This window comes from Rhinatrema bivittatum, chromosome 1, assembly GCF_901001135.1.
Source record: "Rhinatrema bivittatum chromosome 1, aRhiBiv1.1, whole genome shotgun sequence".
NCBI lineage: Eukaryota > Metazoa > Chordata > Amphibia > Gymnophiona > Rhinatrematidae > Rhinatrema > Rhinatrema bivittatum.
In genome coordinates, this window is record NC_042615.1 from 197,118,242 (window position 1) to 197,144,794 (window position 26,553).

The 26,553-nt window shown below is 43.9% G+C and overlaps 1 protein-coding gene across 1 annotated transcript in view; it reads right to left on the bottom strand.

Moving 5' to 3' along the window:
• The window catches only part of LOC115080235 (ADP-ribosyl cyclase/cyclic ADP-ribose hydrolase 2-like), a 116,875-nt gene that overhangs the window by 30,155 nt on the left and 60,167 nt on the right, over positions 1 to 26,553 (bottom strand). Inside the window, exons 5-6 of the mRNA XM_029584390.1 lie at positions 11,680 to 11,756; positions 7,423 to 7,515 (exon numbers count right to left, since the gene is read on the bottom strand). Of these exons, the coding sequence (XP_029440250.1) occupies positions 7,423 to 7,515; positions 11,680 to 11,756 (170 nt within the window). The remainder of the gene's footprint in view (positions 1 to 7,422; positions 7,516 to 11,679; positions 11,757 to 26,553) is intronic.

Genomic DNA, 26,553 nt, shown 5'->3' on the forward strand with positions numbered 1-26,553 from the left:
CCCAGAGTTCTGAAGGAACTAAAAAATGAAATTTCAGACCTATTAGTAAAAATTTGTAACTTATCATTAAAATCATCCATTGTACCTGAAGACTGGAGGATAGCAAATGTAACCCCAATATTTGAAAAGGGCTCCAGGGGCGATCCGGGAAACTACAGACCGGTTAGCCTGACTTCAGTGCCAGGAAAAATAGTGGAAAGTGTTCTAAACATCAAAATCACAGAACATATAGAAAGACATGGTTTAATGGAACAAAGTCAGCATGGCTTTACCCAGGGCAAGTCTTGCCTCACAAATCTGCTTCACTTTTTTGAAGGAGTTAATAAACATGTGGATAAAGGTGAATCGGTAGATATAGTATACTTGGATTTTCAGAAGGCTTTTGACAAAGTTCCTCATGAAAGGTTTCTAGGAAAAGTAAAAAGTCATGGGATAGGTGGCGATGTCCTTCCGTGGATTGCAAACTGGCTAAAAGACAGGAAACAGAGAGTAGAATTAAATGGGTAATTTTCTCAGTGGAAGGGAGTGGACAGTGGAGTGCCTCAGGGATCTGTATTGGGACCCTTACTTTTCAATATATTTATAAATGATCTGGAAAGAAATACGACGAGTGAGATAATCAAATTTGCAGATGACACAAAATTGTTCACAGTAGTTAAATCACAAGTAGATTGTGATAAATTGCAGGAAGACCTTGTGAGACTGGAAAATTGGGCATCCAAATGGCAGATGAAATTTAATGTGGATAAGTGCAAGGTGATGCATATAGGGAAAAATAACCCATGCTATAATTACACAATGTTGGGTTCCATATTAGGTGCTACAACCCAAGAAAGAGATCTAGGTGTCATAGTGGATAACACATTGAAATCATCGGTACAGTGTGCTGCGGCAGTCAAAAAAGCAAACAGAATGTTGGGAATTATTAGAAAGGGAATGGTGAATAAAACGGAAAATGTCATAATGCCTCTGTATCGCTCCATGGTGAGACCGCACCTTGAATATTGTGTACAATTCTGGTCGCCGCATCTCAAAAAAGATATAATTGCGATGGAGAAGGTACAGAGAAGGGCTACCAAAATGATAAGGGGAATGGAACAACTCCCCTATGAGGAAAGACTAAAGAGGTTAGGACTTTTCAGCTTGGAGAAGAGACGACTGAGGGGGGATATGATAGAGGTGTTTAAAATCATGAGAGGTCTAGAACAGGTAGATGTGAATCGGTTATTTACTCTTTCGGATAGTAGAAAAACTAGGGGGCACTCCATGAAGTTAGCATTGAGCACATTTAAAACTAATCGGAGAAAGTTCTTTTTTACTCAACACACAATTAAACTCTGGAATTTGTTGCCAGAGGATGTGGTTAGTGCAGTTAGTATAGCTGTGTTTAAAAAAGGATTGGATAGGTTCTTGGAGGAGAAGTCCATTACCTGCTATTAAGTTCACTTAGAGAATAGCCACTGCCATTAGCAATGGTTACATGGAATAGACTTAGTTTTTGGGTACTTGCCAGGTTCTTATGTTGGAAACAGGATGCTGGGCTTGATGGACCCTTGGTCTGACCCAGTATGGCATTTTCTTATGTTCTTAAGTTAAATAAATAAATATGATATGCTTCATGAATTTTGGTATCAAAAAGAGTTAAATAAATAAATAATTAGCCCATAGGGGCCAGGTAAATGTTAAACAGAATGAAAGAGAAAATGGAGCCTTGAGGTACAAGGAAAATGGTGCGGACAGGATGGAGCCTGGCCTAGGGAGATGGTCTGAATGCGGTCTTGGAGGAAAGAATTGAGCCAGGCCAGGGCTGTGCCAGAGATGCCTAGCTGCGAGGCGGAAAATAAAGAGCTTATGGTTGACTGTATTGAACACCGCTGAGAGGTCCAGTAACACTAGGAGGGTAGGGTGACCTTCATCTTCCAGGCAGGTTAGGACTGTTTCAGTGCTGTGAAAAAATCTGAAGCCAGATTGGTGGGTATCCAGAATGAAGGAGATCCATTAGTTCTCATAGGACTGCTTTTCCAATAAGTTTACTGAGAAAAGAAAGCTTGGAGACTGGCCAGTAGTTACTTACTTAGTTCACTAGGATCAAGGTTTAGTTTCTTCAGAGTGAGTTTAACTACTGCCTGGAGGAGGAGAGGGCATACGTAGACAAGTCTGGATTCAGTTGTGTTGGACGGGCCTTGGAGTTAGTATTGAAATCTGCTCTGAGCATAGCAACTTTGTTTGCAAAGGTTTTGCAGTAGGTATTAGTGTGAACATAAGAACATAAGAAAATGCCATACTGGGTCAGACCAAGGGTCCATCAAGCCCAGCATCCTGCTTCCAACAGTGGCCAATCCAGGCCACAAGAACCTGGCAAGTACCCAAAATCTAAGTCTATTCCATGTTACCAATGCTACTGGCAGTGGCTATTCTCTAGGGGGTAGATTTTCAAACAGGGCGCCCTCGCGTACTTTTGTAGGCGCATCAGGCGCAAACAAAAGTACGCTGGATTTTAGTAGATACGCGCGGAGCCGCGCGTATCTGCTAAAATCCTGGATCGGCATGCGCAAGGCTACCGATTTCGTGTAGCCGGCGCGCGCCGAGCCGCGCAGCCTACCTCCGTTCCCTCCGAGGCCGCTCCGAAATCAGAGCGGCCTCGGAGGGAATTCGCTAACGCCCTCCCCTCACCTTCCCCTCCCTTCCTCTACCTAACCCACCCCCCCCCCCCCCGACCCTGTCTAAACCCCCCCCTACCTTTGTTGGGGGATTTACGCCTCCCAGAGGGAGAAGTAAATCCCCGCGCGCCAGTGGGCCGCTGGCGCGCCTAGACACAACCCGGGGGCGGTTCCGGAGGGTGCGGCCATGCCCCCGGACTGCCCCGGGCCAAAACCACGCCCCCGGGCCCGCCCCCGAAACGCCGCCGACACGCCCCAAAAATGCTGCGCCGATCAGCCCCGCCCCTGACACGCCCCCCTCGGAAAACCCCGGGACTTACGCGAGTCCCGGGGCTCTGCACGCGCCGGCAGGCCTATGTAAAATAGGCGCACCGGCGCGCAAGCCCTGCTCGCATAAATCCGGGCGGATTTACGTGAGCAAGGCTCTTAAAATCCGCCCCTAGGTGAACTTAATAGCAGGTAATGGACTTCTCGTCCAAGAACTTATCCAATCCTTTTTTTTTTTTTAATTGTTTATTTATGCTTTTTCATATTACATATATGTAAGTAATTACATTCAATTGTCATTGAAATGAAACTTCAAATTTCAACAGATTGTCTAAAAAATTCTTCAAATGTTATCACAAAAACTTGGTAACTATCCAACAATCCTGTTGAAGTATAACAAGTAAACTATTTCAAATTATCTTTTCATATCTTCAAGGAATCCTACTATAAACCTGAGACTACAGGACAGAAATCCAGAGGAGAGTAATAAAGAAACCTTCTTTCATGATAATTACATTAGCACAATTCAGCTGATTTTAATTTTTGCCTGAACACTAGGTATCAACAGGGGAAGAGGTTACTGGTTCTCGTGACTCCACAAATAAACGTAACTGTTCTATTTGAGTGAACATAAAGGACTCAGTTCCTCTCTTTATACTACAACGACATGGATACTTTAGCAAAAAAGAGAAGCCCAGAGAAGTTACTCTTGATCTTAATTCAAGAAATTCACGTCTCTTATTACATGTGATTGGGGCTAAATCAGGAAAGATTTTTACATCTTGTCCACAATATGAAGTAGGGAACTTCTGAAAGTATACTTTCATTAACTTACTTATATCAGAGGTAGTTATAAACTAATTAAATTTTCTCTATCTAGCACTTGCAGGGCAGAATTCTCCAAAAAACTTGTTAAATTTGCTGGAATAGCTGGAGTAACAACTGGGGTTCTTTTTCTCACAAAGAAACAGGAATTTATGGAAAGCATATTATTATTTTCATCAGAAAAACCAAGAACCTCTGCTAAATACCTCTTAAAAGAAACAAAGGGAATTTCCCCAGCAATTTTAGGAAAGTTGACAACCCGTACATTCAAATGTCTAATATTATTTTCCAATATTTCTAACCTTCTGGAGCAGACTAATTGATCTTTTACCATACTATTATTCGAAATTTGTAAAGATTTTATATTATTTTCAGCCTGCTCTATTCTGTTAACTGCCTCACTTGTTTGCTTTGGTATTCCTTGAAATTGTTGCTGTAAATTTGAAGAAACTGAGTCTATTTTTCCTTCTAATCTATCTATAGTGGCACTTAATCCATTCACCAAGTCCCATAGTGCCCCCAAAGTTACCGTCTCTGGCCTAGTTGCCTTAGGCCTCGCATCATCTGGGTAATCAGGGTGGAGGGTTCCCTGATGTTGCTTTGCAGAAGCTGAAGCTCCAGCTTCCTCCTCCTCCTCTGAATTCAGCACGGAGATAGCTCCCTCAGATGTTAACACTCGCTCCTCCTCTACGGTGGGTGATGTAGCAGCTACTCCGTTTGCGCCGCGTTGAGCGGGAGGCGGACGTGAATCAGGGCTAAGAGAGGCCTCGTCCAGGGGAGCCCCCTGTTCTCCTACCATGGGGCTTCCAACGGGTTCATCGGAACTCTTCTTTTCCAGCTGAGTCATAAAACGATCGATTCCTAATTGAAGGAGGGAGGGCAAGGGTTCTGAGGGAAAGACCCTTACCTTCCCCTTTCTTTTAGGTGGCATAGTCCAAGAGACAAAAAAAGAAAAAACCGAGCGTTTTAACTTGCGCTGTGTTCTATTAGTCCAAAGTCTCAGGAAAGGAGGCAAAGAGCAGAGCTTCCCCTCAAAATCCGGACAAAGCCGGACCAAGCCGTGCGCACCCCTTGGGCACGCACGGCTTTGGAAGCGCGCCGGTGGCGGCAGTGCGCAGCTACCACGCCGCTTTTGAGGCATGTTTTGGCTCCTCCCACTCACTTCCGGGCTTGGGGGAGGTAGCCGCTTCGGAGCCCAACAATCCTGTCTCCTCGGTGTTCCTCGCTGCCACGCCGCTTTTGAGGCGTGTTTCGGCTCCTCCCACTCACTTCCGAGCTTGGAGGAGGTAGGTGACCCGGCCGCTTCGGAGCCCAGCAATCCTGTCTCCTCGGTGTTCCTCGCTGCCACGCCGCTTTGAGGCGTGTTTCGGCTCCTCCCACTCACTTCCGGGCTTGGGGGAGGTAGGTGACCCGGCTGCTTCGGAGCCCAGCATTCCTGTCTCCTCTATCCAATCCTTTTTTAAACACAGCTATACTAACTGCACTAACCACATCCTCTAGCAACAAATTCCAGAGTTTAATTGTGCGTTGAGTAAAAAGAACTTTCTCCGATTAGTTTTAAGTGTGCCCCATGCTAACTTCATGGAGTGCCCCCTAGTCTTTCTACTATCTGAAAGAGTAAATAACCGATTCACATCTACCCGTTCTAGACCTCTCATAATTTTAAACACCTCTATCATATCCCCCCTCATTCGCCTCTTCTCCAAGCTGAAAAGTCCTAACCTCTTTAGTCTTTCCTCATAGGGGAGTTGTTCCATTCCCCTTATCATTTTGGTAGCCCTTCTCTGTACATTCTCCATCGCAATTATATCTTTTTTGAGATGCGGCGACCAGAATTGTACACAGTATTCAAGGTGCGGTCTCACCATGGAGCAATACAGAGGCATTATGACATTTTCCGTTTCATTCACCATTCCCTTTCTAATAATTCCCAACATTCTGTTTGCTTTTTTGACTGCCGCAGCACACTGAACCGACAATTTCAATGTGTTATCCACTATGACACCTAGATCTCTTTCTTGGGTTGTAGCACCTAATATGGAACCCAACATTGTGTAATTATAGCATGGGTTATTTTTCCCTATATGCATCACCTTGCACTTATCCACATTAAATTTCATCTGCCATTTGGATGCCCAATTTTCCAGTCTCACAAGGTCTTCTTGCAATTTATCACAATCTGCTTGTGATTTAACTACTCTAAACAATTTTGCGTCATCTGCAAATTTGATTATCTCACTCGTCGTATTTCTTTCCAGATCATTTATAAATATATTGAAAAGTAAGGGTCCCAATACAGATCCCTGAGGCACTCCACTGTCCACTCCCTTCCACTGAGAAAATTGTCCATTTAATCCTACTCTCTGTTTCCTGTCGTTTAGCCAGTTTGCAATCCATGAAAGGACATCGCCACCTATCCCATGACTTTTTACTTTTCCTAGAAGCCTCTCATGAGGAACTTTGTCAAATGCCTTCTGAAAATCCAAGTATACTATATCTACCGGTTCACCTTTATCCACATGTTTATTAACTCCTTAAAAAAAATGAATCAGATTTGTGAGGCAAGACTTGCCCTGGGTAAAGCCATGCTGACTTTGTTCCATTAAACCATGTCTTTCTCTATGTTCTGTGATTTTGATGTTTAGAACGCTTTCCACTATTTTTCCTGACACTGAAGTCAGGCTAACCGGTCTGTAGTTTCCTGGATCGCCCCTGGAGCCCTTTTTAAATATTGGGGTTACATTTGCTATCCTCCAGTCTCTTCAGGTACAATGGATGATTTTAATGATAAGTTACAAATTTTTACTAATAGGTCTGAAATTTCATTTTTTAGTTCCTTCAGAACTCTGGGGTGTGTACCATTCGGTCCGGGTGATTTACTACTCTTCAGTTTGTCAATCAGGCCTACCACATCTTCTAGGTTCACCGTGATTTGATTCAGTCCATCTGAATAATTTCCCATGAAAACCTTCTCCATTACGGGTACCTCCCCAACATCCTCTTCAGTAAACACCGAAGCAAAGAAATCATTTAATCTTTCCACGCTGGCCTTATCTTCTCTAAGTGCCCATTTAACCCCTCGATCATCTAACGGTCCAACTGACTCCCTCACAGGCTTTCTGCTTTGGATATATTTTAAAAAGTTTTTACTGTGAGTTTTTGCCTCTACAGCCAACTTCTTTTCAAATTCTCTCTTAGCCTGTCTTATCAATGTCTTACATTTAACTTGCCAATGTTTATGCTTTATCCTATTTTCTTCTGTTGGATCCTTCTTCCAATTTTTGAATGAAGATCTTTTAGCTAAAATAGCTTCTTTCACCTCCCCTTTTAACCATGCCGGTAATCGTTTTGCCTTCTTTCCACCTTTCTTAATGTGTGGAATACATCTGGACTGTGCTTCTAGAATGGTATTTTTTAACAATGACCACGCCTCTTGGACATTTTTTACTTTTGTAGCTGCTCCTTTCAGTTTTTTTCTAACAATTTTTTTCATTTTATCAAAGTTTCCCTTTTGAAAGTTTAGCACGAATGATGGAGGAATGAGGACAGATGTTCTAATGAGCTTAGAACTGATAGAGCAGCATTGAAAGTGACATACACTGCAACACTAGAAGCCTGAGACTAGTTTAGACTTGTCTATCTTTCTATTAAAAGATAATTCGTTACTTACAGATCTGTGCCTTCAATATCATCCATGACCCAGATTTCAAAGTGAGAAACGCTGCTTTTCTGGAAATTAGGAAGTTCATAATCTGCAAAAAAACTTCATATAAAAAAGCATTCTATGAGTTTGGGAATGACTGTTTCCCATGCTACCCTACATTTTCTAATTGGTTTGTAGGTTGTAGAGCTCATTTCAGCATGGCACAGAATGGATGGAACCGCCTTCAAGATCAGGCTCTTAGGAAAGTACAATAAATCACATTCCTTTTTCAACATTTGAAGTTACAGACCTTGACTCCAGTTTCTAGATTTTACCTGCATATTTTGTCTAATATTTTATACACATGAAAGGAGACAGCATTTATCAGAAAAACTAAATGAAAACAGTACAGAAACTTACAATTTAATGTACAGTACATGCAATAGAGATTGGAAGACAGTAGGCAGGTCCATGAGTGATGTGCTCTGGGTGTCACTCTGCATAAATTGTAGCCAGTCTACCCAGAGGATCGGTTTAATGTTAAAAGAATCTGAGTTATTTGATTTTAATGTTACTATTTCTGCAACTGCCTATTATATTTTCAGTCCTTCACTGGAATTAATTGGTACCTTATTGTTATCAGTTCCTTACTTTTTAACAAAATAAACATTAATTAGAAAGAGATTTTGTTTTGGCCCCAGCAATTTTCCTCCTGCTCCTTTTGAGCTTCCAGTTAAATCAGAACCATGGCCAGGATCTGGCACCATCATGAGCCTTCATGCGCCATCACCCGGGGATTGCTTCCCTATTTCATATCCCCTCTCAGTCCAGTCCTTATAGCGACCATCCTCAGTCAAAGATCATGCAGCAGAGCTCCTTCTAGAATCCTGCAATCGCGGGCCTGAGCTATGAATCAAACCCAGATCTTCCGCATGGCAGCACTACCACTGAGCGGCTGGTCTGATCCTTAGTGGGGTGAAGGGGGGTATGGTTATTACCTAATATTTGTATTGTCTTACCAGCATGTTATCAGTTTTTGGAGTGAGATTTACTGGTATTCAAGATAAGTGAAACTTGCATTCTTTGAAGTAAGGTGAATGTCCTTGTTAAAGGAATTTGGAGGCAGATGTAATAAAGTGTGCTAGGCTGAGCGCATGTGTTTACTCAGGTTTGTGCACACATTTTTGAATGCATAACTACTCAGGATTTAAGGGATAATTTACAGAGACCTCTGTGCTTAAAAAAATTATTTTACAGGCAGACGTTGCCTTTTATAAAATTGCCCGCCAATGTGCCAGTAAACTCAGGGCCGGAGCATCCCAACAGGCAAACTAGGCGGTCGCCCAGGGCACCAGCTATTAGGGGGCGGCAAACAGCAGCCTTATAGCGCTGCGAGTGAAGCCCATCCCACTAATGGCCAAGAGGAGTAGAGACTCGGTGGGCTGCAAGCGGAGCCTATCCCGCTCGCAGCTGAGAAGAGTAGGGACTCAGCAGGCCGTGAGCAGTGCCCATCCTGCTCACAGCCAAAAAAAAGCAAATACTTGGCAGGCCGTGAGCAGCACCCATCCTGCTTGCAGCCAAGAGAAGCAGAGTCTCGGTGGGCCATGAGTGGCGCCTCTGTTTGTGTGTGTGCGTGAGTGAGAGGGATTGAGTCTGTATGAGAGAGAAATAGTGTTAGTGAGAGAGAGAGAGGGAGGGAGCCTGTGTAAGGGTTCATGTGTGAATGAGACAAGAAACCCAAGTGTGTGTGTAAGAGAGGGGGGGCCTGCCTGAGTGAATGAGGTCTGAGACAGGGCCTGGACTGGGGGGGGAGGGGGAGGGGGCAGGCGTAAGGCAGACGGTCACCTAGAGCGCCCAATACCCTTGCACCGGCCCTGGGTAAACTTACACACATATGTCATTTTTGCATGCAAGTTTACTGGGGATGGAGTTGCGAAGGGTTTTGGGCTTATGTGCTTGCTGTATAAAATCCAGCAGTATGTGCACAAGTTTTCAGGAAATATTTGTGTGCACCAAATAGCAGGTATAACTTGTGTGGGGTGGTTCTTAAAATTGGTGCAACTTAGAAACATTTTTGCCGACTTTCCTGTACAGACTGTTTTAAAATTTCCCTCCCTATAAGGATTTTAGCACACAAAAAATGTATGCACAAATTAGCACCTCTCATTAGCTACTACTCCCTAAAGTAAGGAGGTGTGTTGAAGCCCTGAAGGCTTAGCTCATATTTTCTTAATGCTGGAAATTTTACTCCTGGGAAAGAGATCAACGTTATCTCACATTTCTGGGCTTGGTGTTAGTCTGTTGTGCTGTGCCAGCACAGTCCCAAACCTGGATTTTCTGGATGGTTTTGGACTCGGGTCTCCCAGGTCCAGGGTGCACAACTGCACCTGGAAAGCCTAGCTCCAGGAGCACACCGGCACAGTCCCACAGACTAACAGAAGCCCCAGAAATGTAAGGTAACTTTACTCCACCCCTGGCCTAGGAGTTAAATTTCCAAGCTAAAAAAACATTCTAAGCATTGGGGTACTCGAGTCCAGGTTCTCGAACTAAAATCTCACTCCCTTGGAACTTCCAAACCAGCGGGACTCTACCATGGGAGCTCCAAGTGGGAGACACAGAACTGTTGCACATGCAGCTGTCTAGCATTATGTAAGCTCTTTACAGTAGGCACAATTGTCACAAGCATGCAATGCTAACTGTATGTACAATTATCTATTGCTGCCACCTCATGTGTCTCTGGATTTGCATAAGACCTGGGAGAACCGCTGCTGAAGAACTGTTGGCCTGGCAGGAGCTGAATGACAGCAGTGTGGTGGAAGGACGACAGTTCTTATGCAGCAAAGTGAAAAAGCACAAGGTGACAACGCAGACAGATGTACATAAAGCAAGTAGTGCACAGTGGTGGCAATTGTGCTATACAAATCCAAATGTATGGTTCAACCGGTATCTACTTCATATGCATATTATTAAGCCATCAAACTTCAAATTGTGCTATTACAGTCAACAACATAAGTTGTACATGCAACAATTCTGCTGCAAATAGTGCCTTCCCCAAAGAGCTTACATAATGAGAGTCAGTTGTATGTGCAACAGTTCTGCGCAAAATGGTGACAACTGTGCTGATAAGAACCTGCCCCAAGGAGAAGAACTTTTTTTTTATCTTTATGCTTGTCTGGTGAGTCTTTTCACTTGTTTTATGTGCACAAATCATGTTTTATATGTGCTATGCATATTTTGTGAGCACAGTTTTAAGTTGGCATGCTTCTTTTAATTCCCCATGCATTTGCATATCATTAGCTTACTGCATAACGAGTTAACTCAATTTTTAGCACGTGAGTAAAGAAAATATTTGCTAAAATTTGTCTTGCATTTGATTGCATCGGCCCTTTGGTAATTTAGGTCAAATTCTTTATTCTATCAACAAAAGTAATACAGATTTAGGAGAGAAATTATGAATAATTGACATAGACAACTTGCCCACAGTGTGTCAGTGGGAGAAGCAGGATTTGAATTCTGGCTTTCCTGATTCTCAGCCCACTTGTTCTCCACAAGCCCTGACTCCTCCGGGATCCCCACTAGGGACCAAGAAAATCCCATTCCGAAGTAGGTGACCCAGTCTCCTGAACAAACTCTTCTATCCCTTAGGCATTGGGATAAGAAGCCCTCCTGAGTCTGGATTATTATTATTTATTTGATTTAATTGACTACCATTCGATACAGTATTGTCGAAGAAGATGCAGATGGCACATGGCTGCCTCTCACTAATTCCTGGAAGTTGTCTTTTCTCAATGATTCACCTCTATAAACTCTGACTACTAAGCCACCCTTTTGGAATGATCCTTACTATCACTCAAAATAGCAATGCCTCTCATGGAACCTCTTATTGCTAAAATTCTCTTTATATGGATTCTCTTTATATGGTGAACCCTAGTGGGCGTTACACAGTATTATTATATTGTATCATATTAGATCAGTTTTAATTATGAATGCAATTAACAAGATCAGGTGTACTGTTTTTTCACAGTTTCTATTTATTTATTTAGTTATTTATTTATTTATTTTATATACCGACATTCGATCGAAATATCACATCGGTTTACAGGAAACTGAGAAATAGGGGGGAGGTCCGCCCTATTTTACATTATAACATGGTATATTATAACTATTTTACATTATAACATGGTAATACTGTGATGCCAGTTTCTAGCTGGCATCACAGTATTCATACAAGTTACCTGAATAACTTGGATAATTAGGATTCTAATATCATTATTTATCCATTACCTCTTAATTGGGAAGGCTCCACCCGTAGCAGAACCATTCAGCATGGTACGTATTACCCCAGAGCTCTGCTTTGCATACTGTAACAAAGGACAGCACATTGTTACATTGGTCTATTTCACTGCGCATTTAAGCTAAACTCCCCTCACCCAGGAAATCCAGCACCTCCCAAATTATGCCTGAAACCAGGGATATGAACACGGAAAGACTACTTCATAGCAATGCAATAAATATCTTTGCTCATCCTTTTGCAGATCAGAATATTTTTGAGCAGTTTAAATATAATTAAGGAGGTAATTTTGTAACATTGCATTTAAGTTAGCTGGTAAATTTGCACATAAGTTACACCAGATTTTCAAAGCAGACCTAAGTGCATAAGTTCGCTTTAAAAATAATTCTGGCAAAACTCAGTTCCATCTCCTCTTTGGTGTACAAAGTTTTTGCTGAGAGAATTTAAGCACATTCTTTTTAAATTCAAAAAGCATGTGTATAAGTCCCAACCCCAGCCAGACTCCACCCCCTGGAACACCTGCCCCTATGCACATAAAAGGACATGCATACAGCATGTATGCCAGAAGTCTAAGAAGTAAGATGGATGAATTAGAGCAGTGGTCCCCAACCTTTTTTCCACTGGGGACCGGCTTCAAGCAAGACCATTTTTCCATGGCCTGGCAGGGTGGGGTGGGGGTGGGGCAGGGGGGGTGGCTTTGGTCATATAGGGGTGGGGTTATGGATGGGGTTGGATTTTAGTGCATACTTATTTAATTATGACATTTATAAATCCTGCACCTCCAGTTCTGTAACTCTGTGCATCCACTGAAATTCCCCCAAACAATGGAGCTTGGATGTTTCCATTACAGCTCATCATACTAAAAGATATTTTCAAATTCTGGTGTCACCTCACAGTAACAGCAGCACAAACACCTTCCACTGCCAGACACATTGTGAACTAACACAAAGCCCCACAAAAAATAACACTCAAAATCAAGACTGCAATCCCATCATAACATAACAGTAATAACACCAAGGACTCAAACAACAAAAACCCTACCTGTGAATAAGCAAGGGTAAATATTACATTGGGTCCTAGGATAACAATACACCACCTACTGGGGAAACAAAACAAACCCGATTGCTATAGATCCCTATACAGACACTACATGCTAGCAGAATCTCTCATCATGGTCACACTCACAGAGCAGAGACAGACCCTCACCAAATACAGAATACAAAATAAAGGAACACCTTTATTTTTAAAATAATGGAAACACCAAGAAGCCAGATTCTGTGTATTAACAATGGAAAAACAGAACCACAATTCCTCATAAAACAAATAAAATCAAGAAACATAAAGCATCAGTTATAATAGTAAAACCATACTAATAAAAGAATACTTTAAAACACTGATAAATAGAATTTCTATTAATTAAAATCATATACATTTTTACAATTTCCCAAACACCAATAAAATATTTCAAAACAGCACATATATCAAATAACACACAATAATTAAAACTAATAAGGATTTTAAAAGGCCCCTGCTGTCCATACATGGGAGCTCTTGATTTCCAGTCACCCTGATATTGTCGAGGATTAGGAGGTTATCCTCTCTCTCTCACACACATGCTCACATGTCCATTCTCTCTCACACATACACTATCACATACATACACATTCATGCTCTTATACCCAACCATAACCTCTCGCTCTCACAGACACTGACACACTCTCAGGCTGTAAGATACTCTCTCGCCCTCCCACACACACACTCTTACTCCCCTGGATTTTCTCATACACACTAAGGGGTAGATTTTCAGAGCCCTGCTCGCCTAAATCCGCCCAAAACCGGGCGGATTTAGGCGAGCAGGGCCCTGCGCGCCGGGAAGCCTATTTTACATAGGCCTCCCGGCGCGCGCAGAGCCCCGGGACTCGCGTAAGTCCCGGGGTTCTCGGAGGGGGGCGTGTCGGGGGCGTGTCGGGGGGCGGGCCCGGTCGTCGCGGCGTTCCGGGGGCGTGTCGGCAGCGTTTTGGGGGCGGGTACGGGGCGTGGCTACGGCCCGGGGGCGTGGCCGCGCCCTCCGTACCCGCCCCCAGGTCGCGGCCCGGCGCGCAGCAGGCCCGCTGGCGCGCGGGGATTTACGTCTCCCTCCGGGAGGCGTAAATCCCCCGACAAAGGTAAGGGGGGGGTGTAGACAGGGCCGGGCGGGTGGGTTAGGTAGGGGAAGGGAGGGGAAGGTGAGGGGAGGGCAAAGGAAAGTTCCCTCCAAGGCCGCTCTGATTTCGGAGCGGCCTTGGAGGGAACGGGGGGAGGTAGCGCGGCTCGGCGCGCGCAGGCTATACAAAATCGATAGCCTTGCGCGCGCCGATCCAGGATTTTAGTGGATACGCGCGGCTCCGCGCGTATCTACTAAAATCCAGCGTACTTTTGTTTGCGCCTGGAGCGCAAACAAAAGTAGGCTGTTCGCGCTCGTCTGAAAATCTACCCCTAATGCTCTTATTCTCACTGGCTCCCTCACAACCTCAGAGCCTCTCTCATTCCTCTGCTGCCACTGTCACTGCTGCCGTGTGGCTATTGGGGAGGTGCTGATTGCTGCTACTGACACTGAAGCCCATTCTGCTGCCTCCTCTGTGCAGGCCCCATGGGCTTCCAGTTCCTCCATGCTGATCTTATATATTGTGAGATCCGCATAGAGAAAGTGCTACTCTTGCACATTCCCAAAGATTACATGTGCCAATCAGTAAAAAGTAATTTTTATTTTTTTTTACATCTGCTGTCTGATCTTAGTTTTCTAATCGGTTGGTCACAGGCTTTTTTTTCTACCTTCCCTTTCTTATTTTTTTGCCAATTCCTTTTATATTGCCTTTCTTTCTATTTCTTTTCTCTCCATCTGTCTTCTTCCCTCAAACACATAGGTTCTCATTCTCACATGCTTTCTCTCTCTCACACACACACACACACATACACAGGCTCTCACTCTCACATGCTCTCTCTCATACAATCATTCATACACACAGTCTCTCATTGGCACATGCTGTCTGAGTCTCACACACACAGGCTCTCTCTCACTCCCACATGCTGTCTTGCTCAAGCACAGGCTCTCACTGTCACATGCTCTCTCTCATACAATGATTCATACACACAGTCTCTCAATGGCACATGCTGTCTGAGTCTCACACACACAGGCTCTCTCTCACTCCCACATGCTGTCTTGCTCAAGCACAGGCTCTCACTGTCACATGCTCTCTCTCATACAATGATTCATACACACAGTCTCTCAATGGCACATGCTGTCTGAGTCTCACACACCCAGGCTCTCTCTCACTCCCACATGCTGTCTTGCTCAAGCACAGGCTCTCACTGTCACATGCTGTCTCACTCAAACACACAGAGGCTCTCACATGCTGTCTCTGCAAACATTCAGGTCTTCACTCCCACACACAGTCTCTCAATTCATCTCATACACGCACACATACACACTCTACAAACCCTCAGCCTCTCTCTCACCTCTGGGCCTCCTCTTCACGGGCTGCTGCAGGATGGGCTCTGCAGCGGCCCTGGTCTTCTCGGGCCGTGCTGCTCTTCTTCTGCATGCGGCTGATGCTCCTCCTCCTTCCTGCCCATGCAGCTCCAGCAACATTTTTCTTCCGGGGCCACATGGGCAGGAAGGAGGAGGAGCACCTGCATGTTTAGATGCGACTGTTTTCTTCAGGCCATGGTGACGTGAGCTCCACCACGGCCCTGCTGATCTTCTTGCTTTTCGGGTCTGCTTCCTTCCTTTTGGGGTTGTAGGAGGCGGGTCTCCAGCCTCACCCCGTCTCCCCGCAGCAGCAGCAACCAATGAACGGTAGCCAGGGAGAGCAGCGCCGCAGACCGGCAAAAATACCCCAACGGCCCGGTCCCGGTCCGTGGACCGGTGGTTGGGGACTCCTGAATTAGAGTGTATAGCAGTGAATGACAACATAGAATTAATTGGCATCTCCAAGGCAAAGTGGAAAGAGGATAACCAATGGGATAGTGCTATACCGGGGTACAAATTATATCGCAAAGACAGAGAGGAGTATCTTGGTGGCAGGGTGGTGCTTTATGTCCGGGATGGCATAGAGTCCAACAGGATAAAGAACCTGCTTGAGACTAAATGCACAATCAAATCTTTGTGGGTAGAAATCCTTTGTGTGTTGGGGAAGAGTATAAACATAGGAGTATATTACCGTCCACCTGGCCAAAATGGTTAGACAGACAATGAAATGCTAAGAGAAATTAGGGAAGCTAACCAAAGTGGTAGTGCAATAATAATGGAAGATTTCAATTACTCCAATATTGACCGAGTAAGTGAAACATCAGGGCATGCTAGAAAAATAAAGTTCCTGGATGGAATAAATGACAGTTTTATGGAGCAACTGGTTCAGGAACCAATGAGAGAGGGAACAATTTTAGATCAAATTTTTAGTGGAGCGCAGGATTTGGTGAGAGAAGTAATGGTAATGGTGGTGGGGCCACTTGGCATTAGTGATCATAATATGATCAAATCTGAAATAATGACTGAATTAAATGCATGGCTCTAGTGCTAAACTTTCAAAACTGTCTTCAAGTGTCTGTCTTTTTGCATAAAAAAAAAATCAACTCTGGCCATTCAGAGCAACACCCTAGGTGCTTCCTGTCACAGTGTGGAGTGATAGTCATGTGATATAACTGCTCACAGCTGGTAGTAAAGCAAACAATTCAGTGCTGGCCTCTGCTTTATATGAGAGGGTTTTGTGCAAAGGCCAGGTTTTGTGTAAAGCCATATCAGTTGGCACTTAAGTGCTTATCTGTGCTGTTTATATAAGGATTAAGAATAGGAGCGAGATAGAGGAAGCCTTCAAAATATCATCATACTAAGGACTAGAAAGGAAAAGAAAGCTTACACAATATTCTCACAAAGCAAGATTACAATATACCTCTGTAATGTGCTTCAACAAAACTGCTTTATTAAGAACATAAGAACCTGCCATACTGGGTCAGACCAAGGGTCCATCAAGCCCAGCATCCTGTTTCCAACAGAGGCCAAACCAGGCCATAAGAACCTGGCAAGTACCCAAAAACTAAGTCTATCCCATGCTGCTGTTGCTATAAATAGCAGTGGCTATTTTCTAAGTCAACTTAATTAATAACAGGTAATGGACTTCTCCTCCAAAAAGTATCCAATTCTTTTTTAAACACAGCTGATTTGGGGCAGGAGAGTTCCCCAGACATTTGTGGCACCCCTTCTGAGTCTGGCCACTAGATGCCACTATCCCTATCCTTAGTACACATTTAGTAGGAGGCATCCCTCCCTTCAGGCCCCCCTACCAGGAGGCTTTGGATTGGGTAACTCAGTGTTATTTAGTTCAGCCATTTTAACACTCAGGGGTTCGGTTAGCGAGAGCAGCTGCAGAGTAAAGATGTATTTTTTCCCGCACTCTAGTAGGGCCTCCCAGCCTTGCCCTAAGGAGTTTTCTTTCGGAGGGGATACCTCATCGTGCACTCCCTGCCAGAGGGTCCTTCTCGCTTTAAGTTACAGAGAGATAGATAGTTGAGCCTGATCCCTTTAGGGGCAAAAGGCCTCTCACTGGGGGTCCAAAGACCTGTGAGCCTTCTCTAAACCCTAAGTAGGCAAGCACCAGTGATGAGTTCTGCTGCGAGAGACAGTAAAATCTAGACGAGTGTATTTGGAGAGGACTGAGTTCACCCTGCTTCTTTGGGGAACATCATCCTTGCTGGCTGTACTCAAGGTACAGAGGCTGAAGACCAGTGAGCCCATTCACACCCTGAAAGTGGCAAGCATCTGTGACAGTATGAACCCCCGTTTAGGAAGAAGTATTCAGTTAAACTTTTAAGTGTTTTGGACTTTGAGTTAATGGGGAGGGATTTTGGATCCCCCTTCCCCGCTGGGATTTCAGTGCAGGATTAATAGCCTGATCCCACAGATTTTTCCACACAAGAAATCACCTGAAGTAAAAGCTGAGGATAAAGGAACAGCTGAACCAAAGGAAGGAAGAATAAGAGAAAGAGACCCCATCTAGATCTCTGAACAACAAGGAACCAGGACAGGCTGGGTATCTGAGAGAAGGAAGATGTCTGAAGGTAGGATTTTTGTAATGTGAAGGGGACCTCTCCACTAGGATTCCCACAGCACAGCCGCTGGGAGAGTATGCGCATTTAATATCACCAAGGGCTCTACCCAGAGGTCTGTAATAAGGACACCTACCTACACTGCAAGAGAACCCTGTACCTAAAGTCAGATGTACTCTCATCATTTTGGACAAATGGACTTTATTTAACTTTGAAAATCAGTAAACTTTATTTTAACACCCAGACCTGGTCCTGTCTGATTCATATAACCTTTCACCTCAGGGGAAGCACCTAAAGTACAGCACACACACTGGTAACCTTCTTTCTGGGCCATAAGCGAGAGCTCCCCCCCCCCGTAGAAAGAGTCCCCTCAGGGATTAAGAATCAGCGTGGGAATGAAATGGTTATCCGGAGCAGCCTTGAAGATAAAATTTAGTTTGTATGCACTTGGGACTTAACACACCCCAAGCAAGGGTTACACATCTAAACAATTTCATAGATGGTACACCGGGAAGGTCCTCGGGAGAGATGACAGTGACCCGCAGAGCGAGGTATGCAGATGAGGTCCTTGTAGAGATGGTAGTGGCCCGCGGAGCAGGGTACACTGGTGAAGGTGCTCAGTAGAGATGGTAGTGGTCCACAAGGCGAGGTATGCCAGTGAGGTCCTCAGTGGAGTAGGAAAAGGCCCACAGAGTGGATATATCCAAAGAAGTCCTCCGTAGGGATGGTAATGGTCCACAGAGCGGGGTATACCAGGGAGGTCCTTGGTAGAGCAGAAGAAGGTCCACAGAGCGGAGTACTCACGAAGAGCTGTGTAGGTTCCAGGAAAGCCCCGGGGAACGGGGTAGGCAGAATCCCAGGTGTAGGCACTCCAAGGAGTGGATAGCTAAGACGAGGAAAGGGCCCCCAAGGAGCAGGTACCCGAGACGTCCACACCGGGAAGCAGGAACTGGAACTGGAGCGAAGGTCCTCAAGAGCGAGGCGGATTTAGCAAGGATGGAACTCTTTGCCAAGTCATCCATAGGCAGGGCCAGCGGGCTTAAGTATCCGAGAGGGATGATGTCATCCAGAGGGAATGACCAGAGGTTCCCACCATGATGTGGTTAAGATTGGCCCGTGCGTGCGCGCGTGCGCCTAGAGAGTCCGGGTGGCAAGATGGCGGCGTCCCTGCTGACCCGGGAGGCCTGGGAGCAGTAGGTGGGTCGTCGGCAGCTAGCAGAGGCTGCCAATCTACCCCATGGAGTCAGGGAAGCAAAGGAGGTGAGCAATAGTGATCTCAGCCGTTTGTGACCGACAGGCGTAACACATACCTTCTTGTGCTCAGCCCAGCTTATAAAGGGGAACTCAGCCAATCCCAGAATAAGGGGGAATGGCCAACCAATTGGGAAGGATCTAAAAATGCAAAACTCTCCCAGCAGATGAAAAGAAGGACAAAAACATTCAGTAAGGGGTGAAACCTTCCTTACACTAGGGATCCTCTGTATTTATCTCCTGCCCTTTTGAACTTCAGTACCATTCTCATCTTCACCACCTCTTTCGGGATAGCATTCCTGATATTGTTCCTGAATTTACCCCCTTGGAGTTTCATGTCATGACTACAGTTTTCTTTGCACTGGAAAAGGTTTGATTTTTGTGTATTTATATTGTTCAGGTATTTAAAAGTCTATATCAGATCTTCCCTGTCTCTTCTTTCCTCCAGGGAATACATATTTAGGTCCTACAGTCTCATCTCATAAATCTTTGGTGCAGACTCCAGTGAGGCCTCACCAAAGACTTGTACAGAAGAATTATAACCTCCTTTCTCCTACTGGTTATGACTCTCTATGTAGCCCAGTATCCTTCTGACTTTTATTATAGCTGGGAATAAGCACAGGAGGCTCTCTTTAGATGCATAATGTAACGATTAGAATAATTCTATTATGTTAGCAATAAATTAGATATAGGTAAAATGTTAGGAACAAATCCGGACCTCTGTGAGCATGCATCTGTTGGATGGCACTATAGACTAGGGAGTTCTGACATGTTTGGAGTGGAGAGGTAGTCTAGTGGGTGATGAACCATGGAAACCAGAGTTCAAATCCCACTGCTACTCCTTGTGATCTTGGGCAAGTCACTTCAGCCTCTATTGCCTCAGGGACTAATTTATAGCTAGATTCATTAAGGCTCTTTGCCTATTTTGTGTCTATGGGAACAACCCTTAGTGAATCAGGTACTTGGATTGTAAGCCCTCTGTGGACAAGGACATATCTATCTAAACATCATTCACTTTGAAGTGGCTGTGAAAGGCAGACTATAAGTATCAAATATAAATAAATAATTAAAATTTCAAATTAATAGCAGATCAATACAGTGATGTAGCTAATGTGCTAACTTGTAACCATGCATGGAAACTTAGAATAATGAACAGATATGTAAATTTCATGTACATAATATGTAACAAAATATTTCAGAACTCTTTCACTCTCTCTTGCTATGTTTTTGCAATTAGAACTCTATCATATCTGCTGTAACTGATGTTCCTAATAATAAAATATACATTATCAGGTGAATTTTCAAAGGAGTTGCATGCATAAATGAAACATACTATTGTAGCAATTTTCAAAAACACACTTACACAGATAAAAATGCATTTTACACATGAAGGGCTTTTGAAAATCAGGCCCTAATTTTTCTATGAAGTCAGTCTCCTTGTGGTATCTAAGAAGAGAAGGGGGCCTGGCAAATAGAACTAAGTAATCAGTATAATATTCTCTCCCCACCCGGGCGGCTCCAGCAACGACCGCGCCGTTCACAACACAGAAAAAAAAAAAAACAACCTGAAAAAGAAACCGCGCCGAGGCCCGCCCACCCAACAGCGCCCATCCAATCAGAGCCAGCCCCGCCGGGCTTTAAACAAGGCTCTGATAGGCGCCATTTCTTCACTCTCCTGGAGCACCGGAACGCACCAGCCGGGGAAGGCCTGCACGATCGGCGTCAAAGCCCCGCCGGGGGAAGGTCAGTATAATATTCTCTCCCCACCCGGGCGGCTCCAGCACCGACCGCGCCGTTCACAACACAGAAAAAAAAAAAAATCTGAAAAGGAAACTGCGCCGAGGCCCGCCCACCCAACAGCGCCCATCCAATCAGAGCCAGCCCCGCCGGGCTTTAAACAAGGCTCTGCTAGGTGCCGCGCGCCGAACGTCGCGCGCCGAAGGAACACGACAAAGGGGCCTGCCCCTTTGTGCACCCCTGAAATGCACCCCTGAAATGCACCCCCCGCTGAAGCTAAGAGAAGCGCCGTACTGGTCTCAGACAAGACTTGAACTGATTTCTCGATGAATGAGACCATACTCCATTAATTCTTTCCTCTTCCGCAAGTATCACAAATCGCCATTCAAACCTACCATCTCATTGACATGAATACTTTCCATGTTCCTATCCTCAAATATTCGAACTTCTCACACAGCACCAAGATCAACTTACCATATGACAAATCTCTAATTCCTATCATGATTTCACCACTCTCCCAAATATTAGGTCTGATGACTTTTTCATGCTTATAAATACTCAATCCATCCTAAAAAAGGCTACTCTATTAGGTGATATCCTTACAGACGAGTCCCCTGATATTTGTGCAATAACGGAAACATGGCTAAAAAACACGGACATCGCTATTACTAATCAACTACCTACAGACATCTACAATATATTCTCTATACCTAGATCTAAAAAGAAAGGAGGCGGACTTCTCCTGGCTGCAAAAAAGAAATTCAATCTCACTCTGCAAACCTTCACTTCACCGCCTAAAATCGAGATTGCTCTCTATAAATCAAAAGATCTACAGATATGCCTTATCCATGCTCCCCCAGGCATACTAGGAAATAACCCTTCATTACTCACAGAATATATATCTAAATACAACAACATTAACATACCTGCTATCATCCTAGGAGACCTTAACCTACATTTCGACCGCTCCCCTCTATCACCAGCCTGTGAAGCTACTCTTACCACCCTTAATGCTCTAGGATTTAAACAACTGGTTTCAGGCCCTACTCACAAAAGTGGTCACACCCTTGATGATATATTCACTAACTCACTTGTTGACACTGACTCACCCAAATGCACCCCTCTACCCTGGTCAGACCACTACAGGATAGACACATGCTGCACAATTACATGCAACCCCCATTCTCCTCATACCAAAAAAAGATCTATTACCTTCAGAAAACAATGCAAAACCGAAAACATCGCTGAAGCACTCTCGGAAGAACTCCTCAAGTTAGACCTCACTGATGCCAACTCGGCCTGCTCTTCCTGGTACCACATCACTAGTAACGAAGCTAATGAACTCTGCCCACTACGTACTAAAGAAATCAACACAGAAAAGAAAGACAAAAAACCCTGGTACACCCCTGATCTTAGAAAATTGAAACTTGAACTCTGTAAAATGGAAAAGAAATGGCGTAGAAACCAAACACCAGTGCTTCTTCAAAAATTTAGATCACTTCTTCATGAATACCGGAAAACGACAGATGAAACCAAGAAAAACTACTACGCCTCAAAGATCCACCAATACCAATTTAACCCACGCGCTCTCTTCTAATATGTTTCTAGCATCATCACTCCCCCAGCAAACTTCAACGCAGATAATGATGACAAAAATAGATGTGAATCACTAGCAACCTTCTTTCATGACAAAATTAATGCCATTATGAATAGCATCTCTACCTCTCCCCCTTCTAACATCTCTATTTTTCCTGCCCAGAAACCACCTACACTACACACTCACTGCTCAGCTCCCCTGTCAAAATTTGAAACCTCAACGACACTAGAAATTGAAGGTATTCTCAAGAAAATGAAACCAGCAATACACCCTTTTGACATCATGCCTACAAAAACACTTCTCGCCTTTCCTTCTAGAATTGCAATACACATAACCAAGATTCTTAATAAATCAATCACCTCTGGAATTGTACCCCCACAACTCAAGCACGCCATAATAAAACCTACACTGAAGAAACAAGATTTGGACCCAACGGAATCAACAAACTTCCGCCCAGTTTCGAATCTGCCTTTCCTATCCAAAATTTTAGAGAAAATCATCAACAAACAACTCACTGAATACCTGGATGAAAATCAATTGCTCTCCCCAGCCCAATATGGATTCCGTAAGTACCATAGTACCGAAACTCTTCTCTTAACACTCTCCGATATAATTCTAAAAGCACTCTTTTATACTTGCCCTGCTGGACATTTCTTCGGCTTTTGACACTGTCAACCACAATACTCTTTTAACTTGTCTCTCACAAATTGGCATTACTGGCACTGCCCTATGTTGGCTAAAATCTTTTCTGAGCGACAGAAAATACAGTGTGAGAATCGGCCAACATGAATCCAAACCCAAAAGTCTGCTACAAGGAGTACCCCAAGGTTCCTCTCTCTCTTCAACTCTTTTCAATATATACCTCACTCCACTCTGTCAACTGTTGATCAATCTGGGTCTGCCACACTTCATATATGCAGATGATGTGCAGATCTTAATCCCAATCAATGGCTCCCTACCCAACGCTCTCAAAACCTGGAATACTGCACTAGCGGACATTAAGAATCTACTAACAGAAAACTCTTTAGCATTAAATACCAACAAAACAGAGCTTCTCATAATTTCGTCACAAAACAACATACATTCTAGCCCTAATATACAATCCCTATCTGACCAACACAACTTACAAGTCCGCAGCCTGGGCGTTATTATTGACAAACAATTAACCCTAAAAAAAATGTATTACTTCCACCATCAAAAATGGTTTCTATAAACTTCACACATTGAAAAGGATCAAATCTCTCCTACACCCACAAGACTTCCAGACTGTACTACAAGCTACTATATTATCGAAATTGGACTACTGCAATTCCATTTTACTATGCCTCCCAAAAAATTCTCTTCAACCACTACAGATGCTACAAAATGCAGCTGCTTGCTTGCTTACGAACACACACCACCACGAACACATCACTCCAGCTCTACAATTCCTCCACTGGCTTCCGATCTCATTGAGGATATTATTCAAAACTCTTACTCTTATGCACAAATCATTATATAACCAAGATATGCATTGGCTCTCTGATCATTTTACATTCTATACATCAGACAGACCGATAAGAAAAATACACCAAGCTAAACTCTGTATCCCATCGCTCAAACATATAAAATATGCGTCTACGAGAGAACGATCATTCACGATAGCTGGAATCAACATTTGGAACAAAATGCCCACAGATCTGCGTCAAGTGCCCTGCTACAAGAAATTTAAACAGAATCTGAAAACCTGGCTGTTTAAACAAGCCTACAATTTATGAACACTTCCCCTACTAATCATATGACTTTTATGACACATATCCAATAACATCTATCCATACCACACAGTTTCTTTCAATATCGCCAAACACACCCTATATACTTGCAAGACTCTTACTATTGCAAAGAATAATATGATCTTCTAACCTGTATATCAATGCCTGACTCTCAAGCAATCCCCATCGCCCGTTCCTTATTCCAATATTGTAAATATGTGTATTATAATGTTAATTAGTTTATAGTTTTAATTTTTATCCGATATGTACCATTCTATAATTGCTAGATCGTATAGATTGTTGCTAATTTAATGTTCATTGTAAACTGATGTGGATTGTAAAGCTTGTTGCTAATTTAATGTTCTCTGTAAACCGAGGTGATGTTTCCCAACATGCCGCGGTATATAAAAACCCTTAAATAAATAAATAAATAAATAAATAAATCAGGGTATTTATAATCCTGCGTGGAAAGATTCCAGGGGGCTTAGAACTCATGAGTATGAGCACTTGTGTGTTTCTGTATAAGTGAGCCTGAGTAAGCGTGCCAAGAAAAGCTCTTGATTTGTTTGTTTTGCATAGAGGGCTAGATCCAAACTCGAAAAGAAATTTGGAAATAGAATTTTTCTTTTCCTAGAAATACATCCTAGACTCATTCTTTAAATCTTTCTGATGTAAATACATTTATCTGAATGGTTATATTTTAATAAGTAAATGTTTTGTCCTTCTTAATTGCATATCTGATTTATTCTGTGGATGGGGAGGCAGGTGAGCAAGAGGAACTGGGGAGGAAAATCTTGAAAAGTTTTACATTTTGGTATTTATACCCCCCAGTAAACCCAGGTGAAATACCCTGCTGTTTTACTAGTGCATCATTATCCCAAAGAACCGAGGACCCTGAAGATATCTTCCCCTGCTGAAAAGAATCCATTGTGTTAAAATGAGTTAGGGAAGTAACATGCTAGCATTATCCCTTCCTTTATTGTCAGCTGAAGATCTGGAGAGCAATCAACTAAACTTGATGCAAATAAATTATAATTTGACAGAGTATGTTACAAATAGGTCTCAGATCAGCTTGCCAACAAATTACATTAATTAAAATCTAACTTAATCTTTCTATTATTATAAAGAGTAAAAATATCATTCTGATATAGGGCCCTTGTTCATAGTGGTTTACATATTGTGGTGAAATAGGGGTTGCATACAGGCAGAAGAAGCCTGGACAGTTAGGTTCTCCAGAAGACAGAGGGAACTCTAAAGGGAGTTTCAGGTGAAACTGTTTTAAGGCAGAAATAAAAAGTGAACAAGAGTTGGCCAGGGGCTTGTAAAACTACAAGGAACAAGAAACATGGGTCCTGTACAGTTTGGAGATCTTTGGCAAAGAACTGTTATTTATTTATTTATTAGGATTAATGTAGCAGCCATAGAAAGGTGTGTTACTAATTGGGAGACACAGCTGAGACTCATAGAGCTACTGAAGAGGATCAGTCTGTTTCTTAAGGGAAAGAGTACTTCAGTTCAGGAAGAAACAGAAGACGTTGGGGAGCCAGGAGAGAGGGCTCACCCAAACTCACATGCAGATATGCCTCCTTCCATTAGGGATTTTGAATCTACAAAGATACAGTTGGTTTTATTTGGCCCTGGAGAATTGGGCTGGCCTGTAAATGACTACCAATTGTTGCGCTGGAGGTGGACCCTTGGCTTGGCGCAGGATAGATACGGCCCCCTGAGGGTTCCCAGAGGGCACCTGCCGCCAGGAGGCGGAGCACCATGGAGATAGAGGCTAGCTGGAGCTTCACCAATAACAGTCAGGGGTTTCCACGGGTTAGGCCCTTGGGTACCAGGACCGCCTAGGTTTAGGTGGGCCTCGGAGGATCTCCCAGAGAAGTAGCGGAGAGGTGTGCCCACCAAGAGCAAGGGTGCACGGCAGCTGGAGAACGGTTGAGCTAGACCGGAACAGAGGTTCCCGGAGACCACTGGTATGGAACAGGAACTGAAGGTCCTCCAGTCAGGATAGGCAGAGCCTAGTGGTCTAGCTGGTAGAAGGCCATGGATGACGTTAGAGCAGGCAGGCCTGATAGCCACAGGAGTAGCAAAGAGAGTGTCCATATGTAGCGCAAGGGTCAAAGCCGGCGTATCCCTCCGAGGGTGGTCAGCCAAAGCAAGGGTCAGGTTCCAGAAGTCAGTCCAAGCGTAGTCAGTGGCAGGCAGAGGTCAAATCCAGGCAGTGGTCCAAACGTGGTCAGAGGCAGGCAGAGGTCAAAATCCGTGAGTCAGTTCAATCATAGTCAGAGGCAAGCCGAGGTCAGTACCAAGAATCAGTCCGGAGGGTATTACCTGGGAAGCGGGTCAGGAACAGGAATGGACGCAGGAGCACAGAAGGACCACAGGAACGCAGGAAAACAGGAACACTGGAAGACACAGGATCGCAGGAACACAGAGCAAGGAACTGG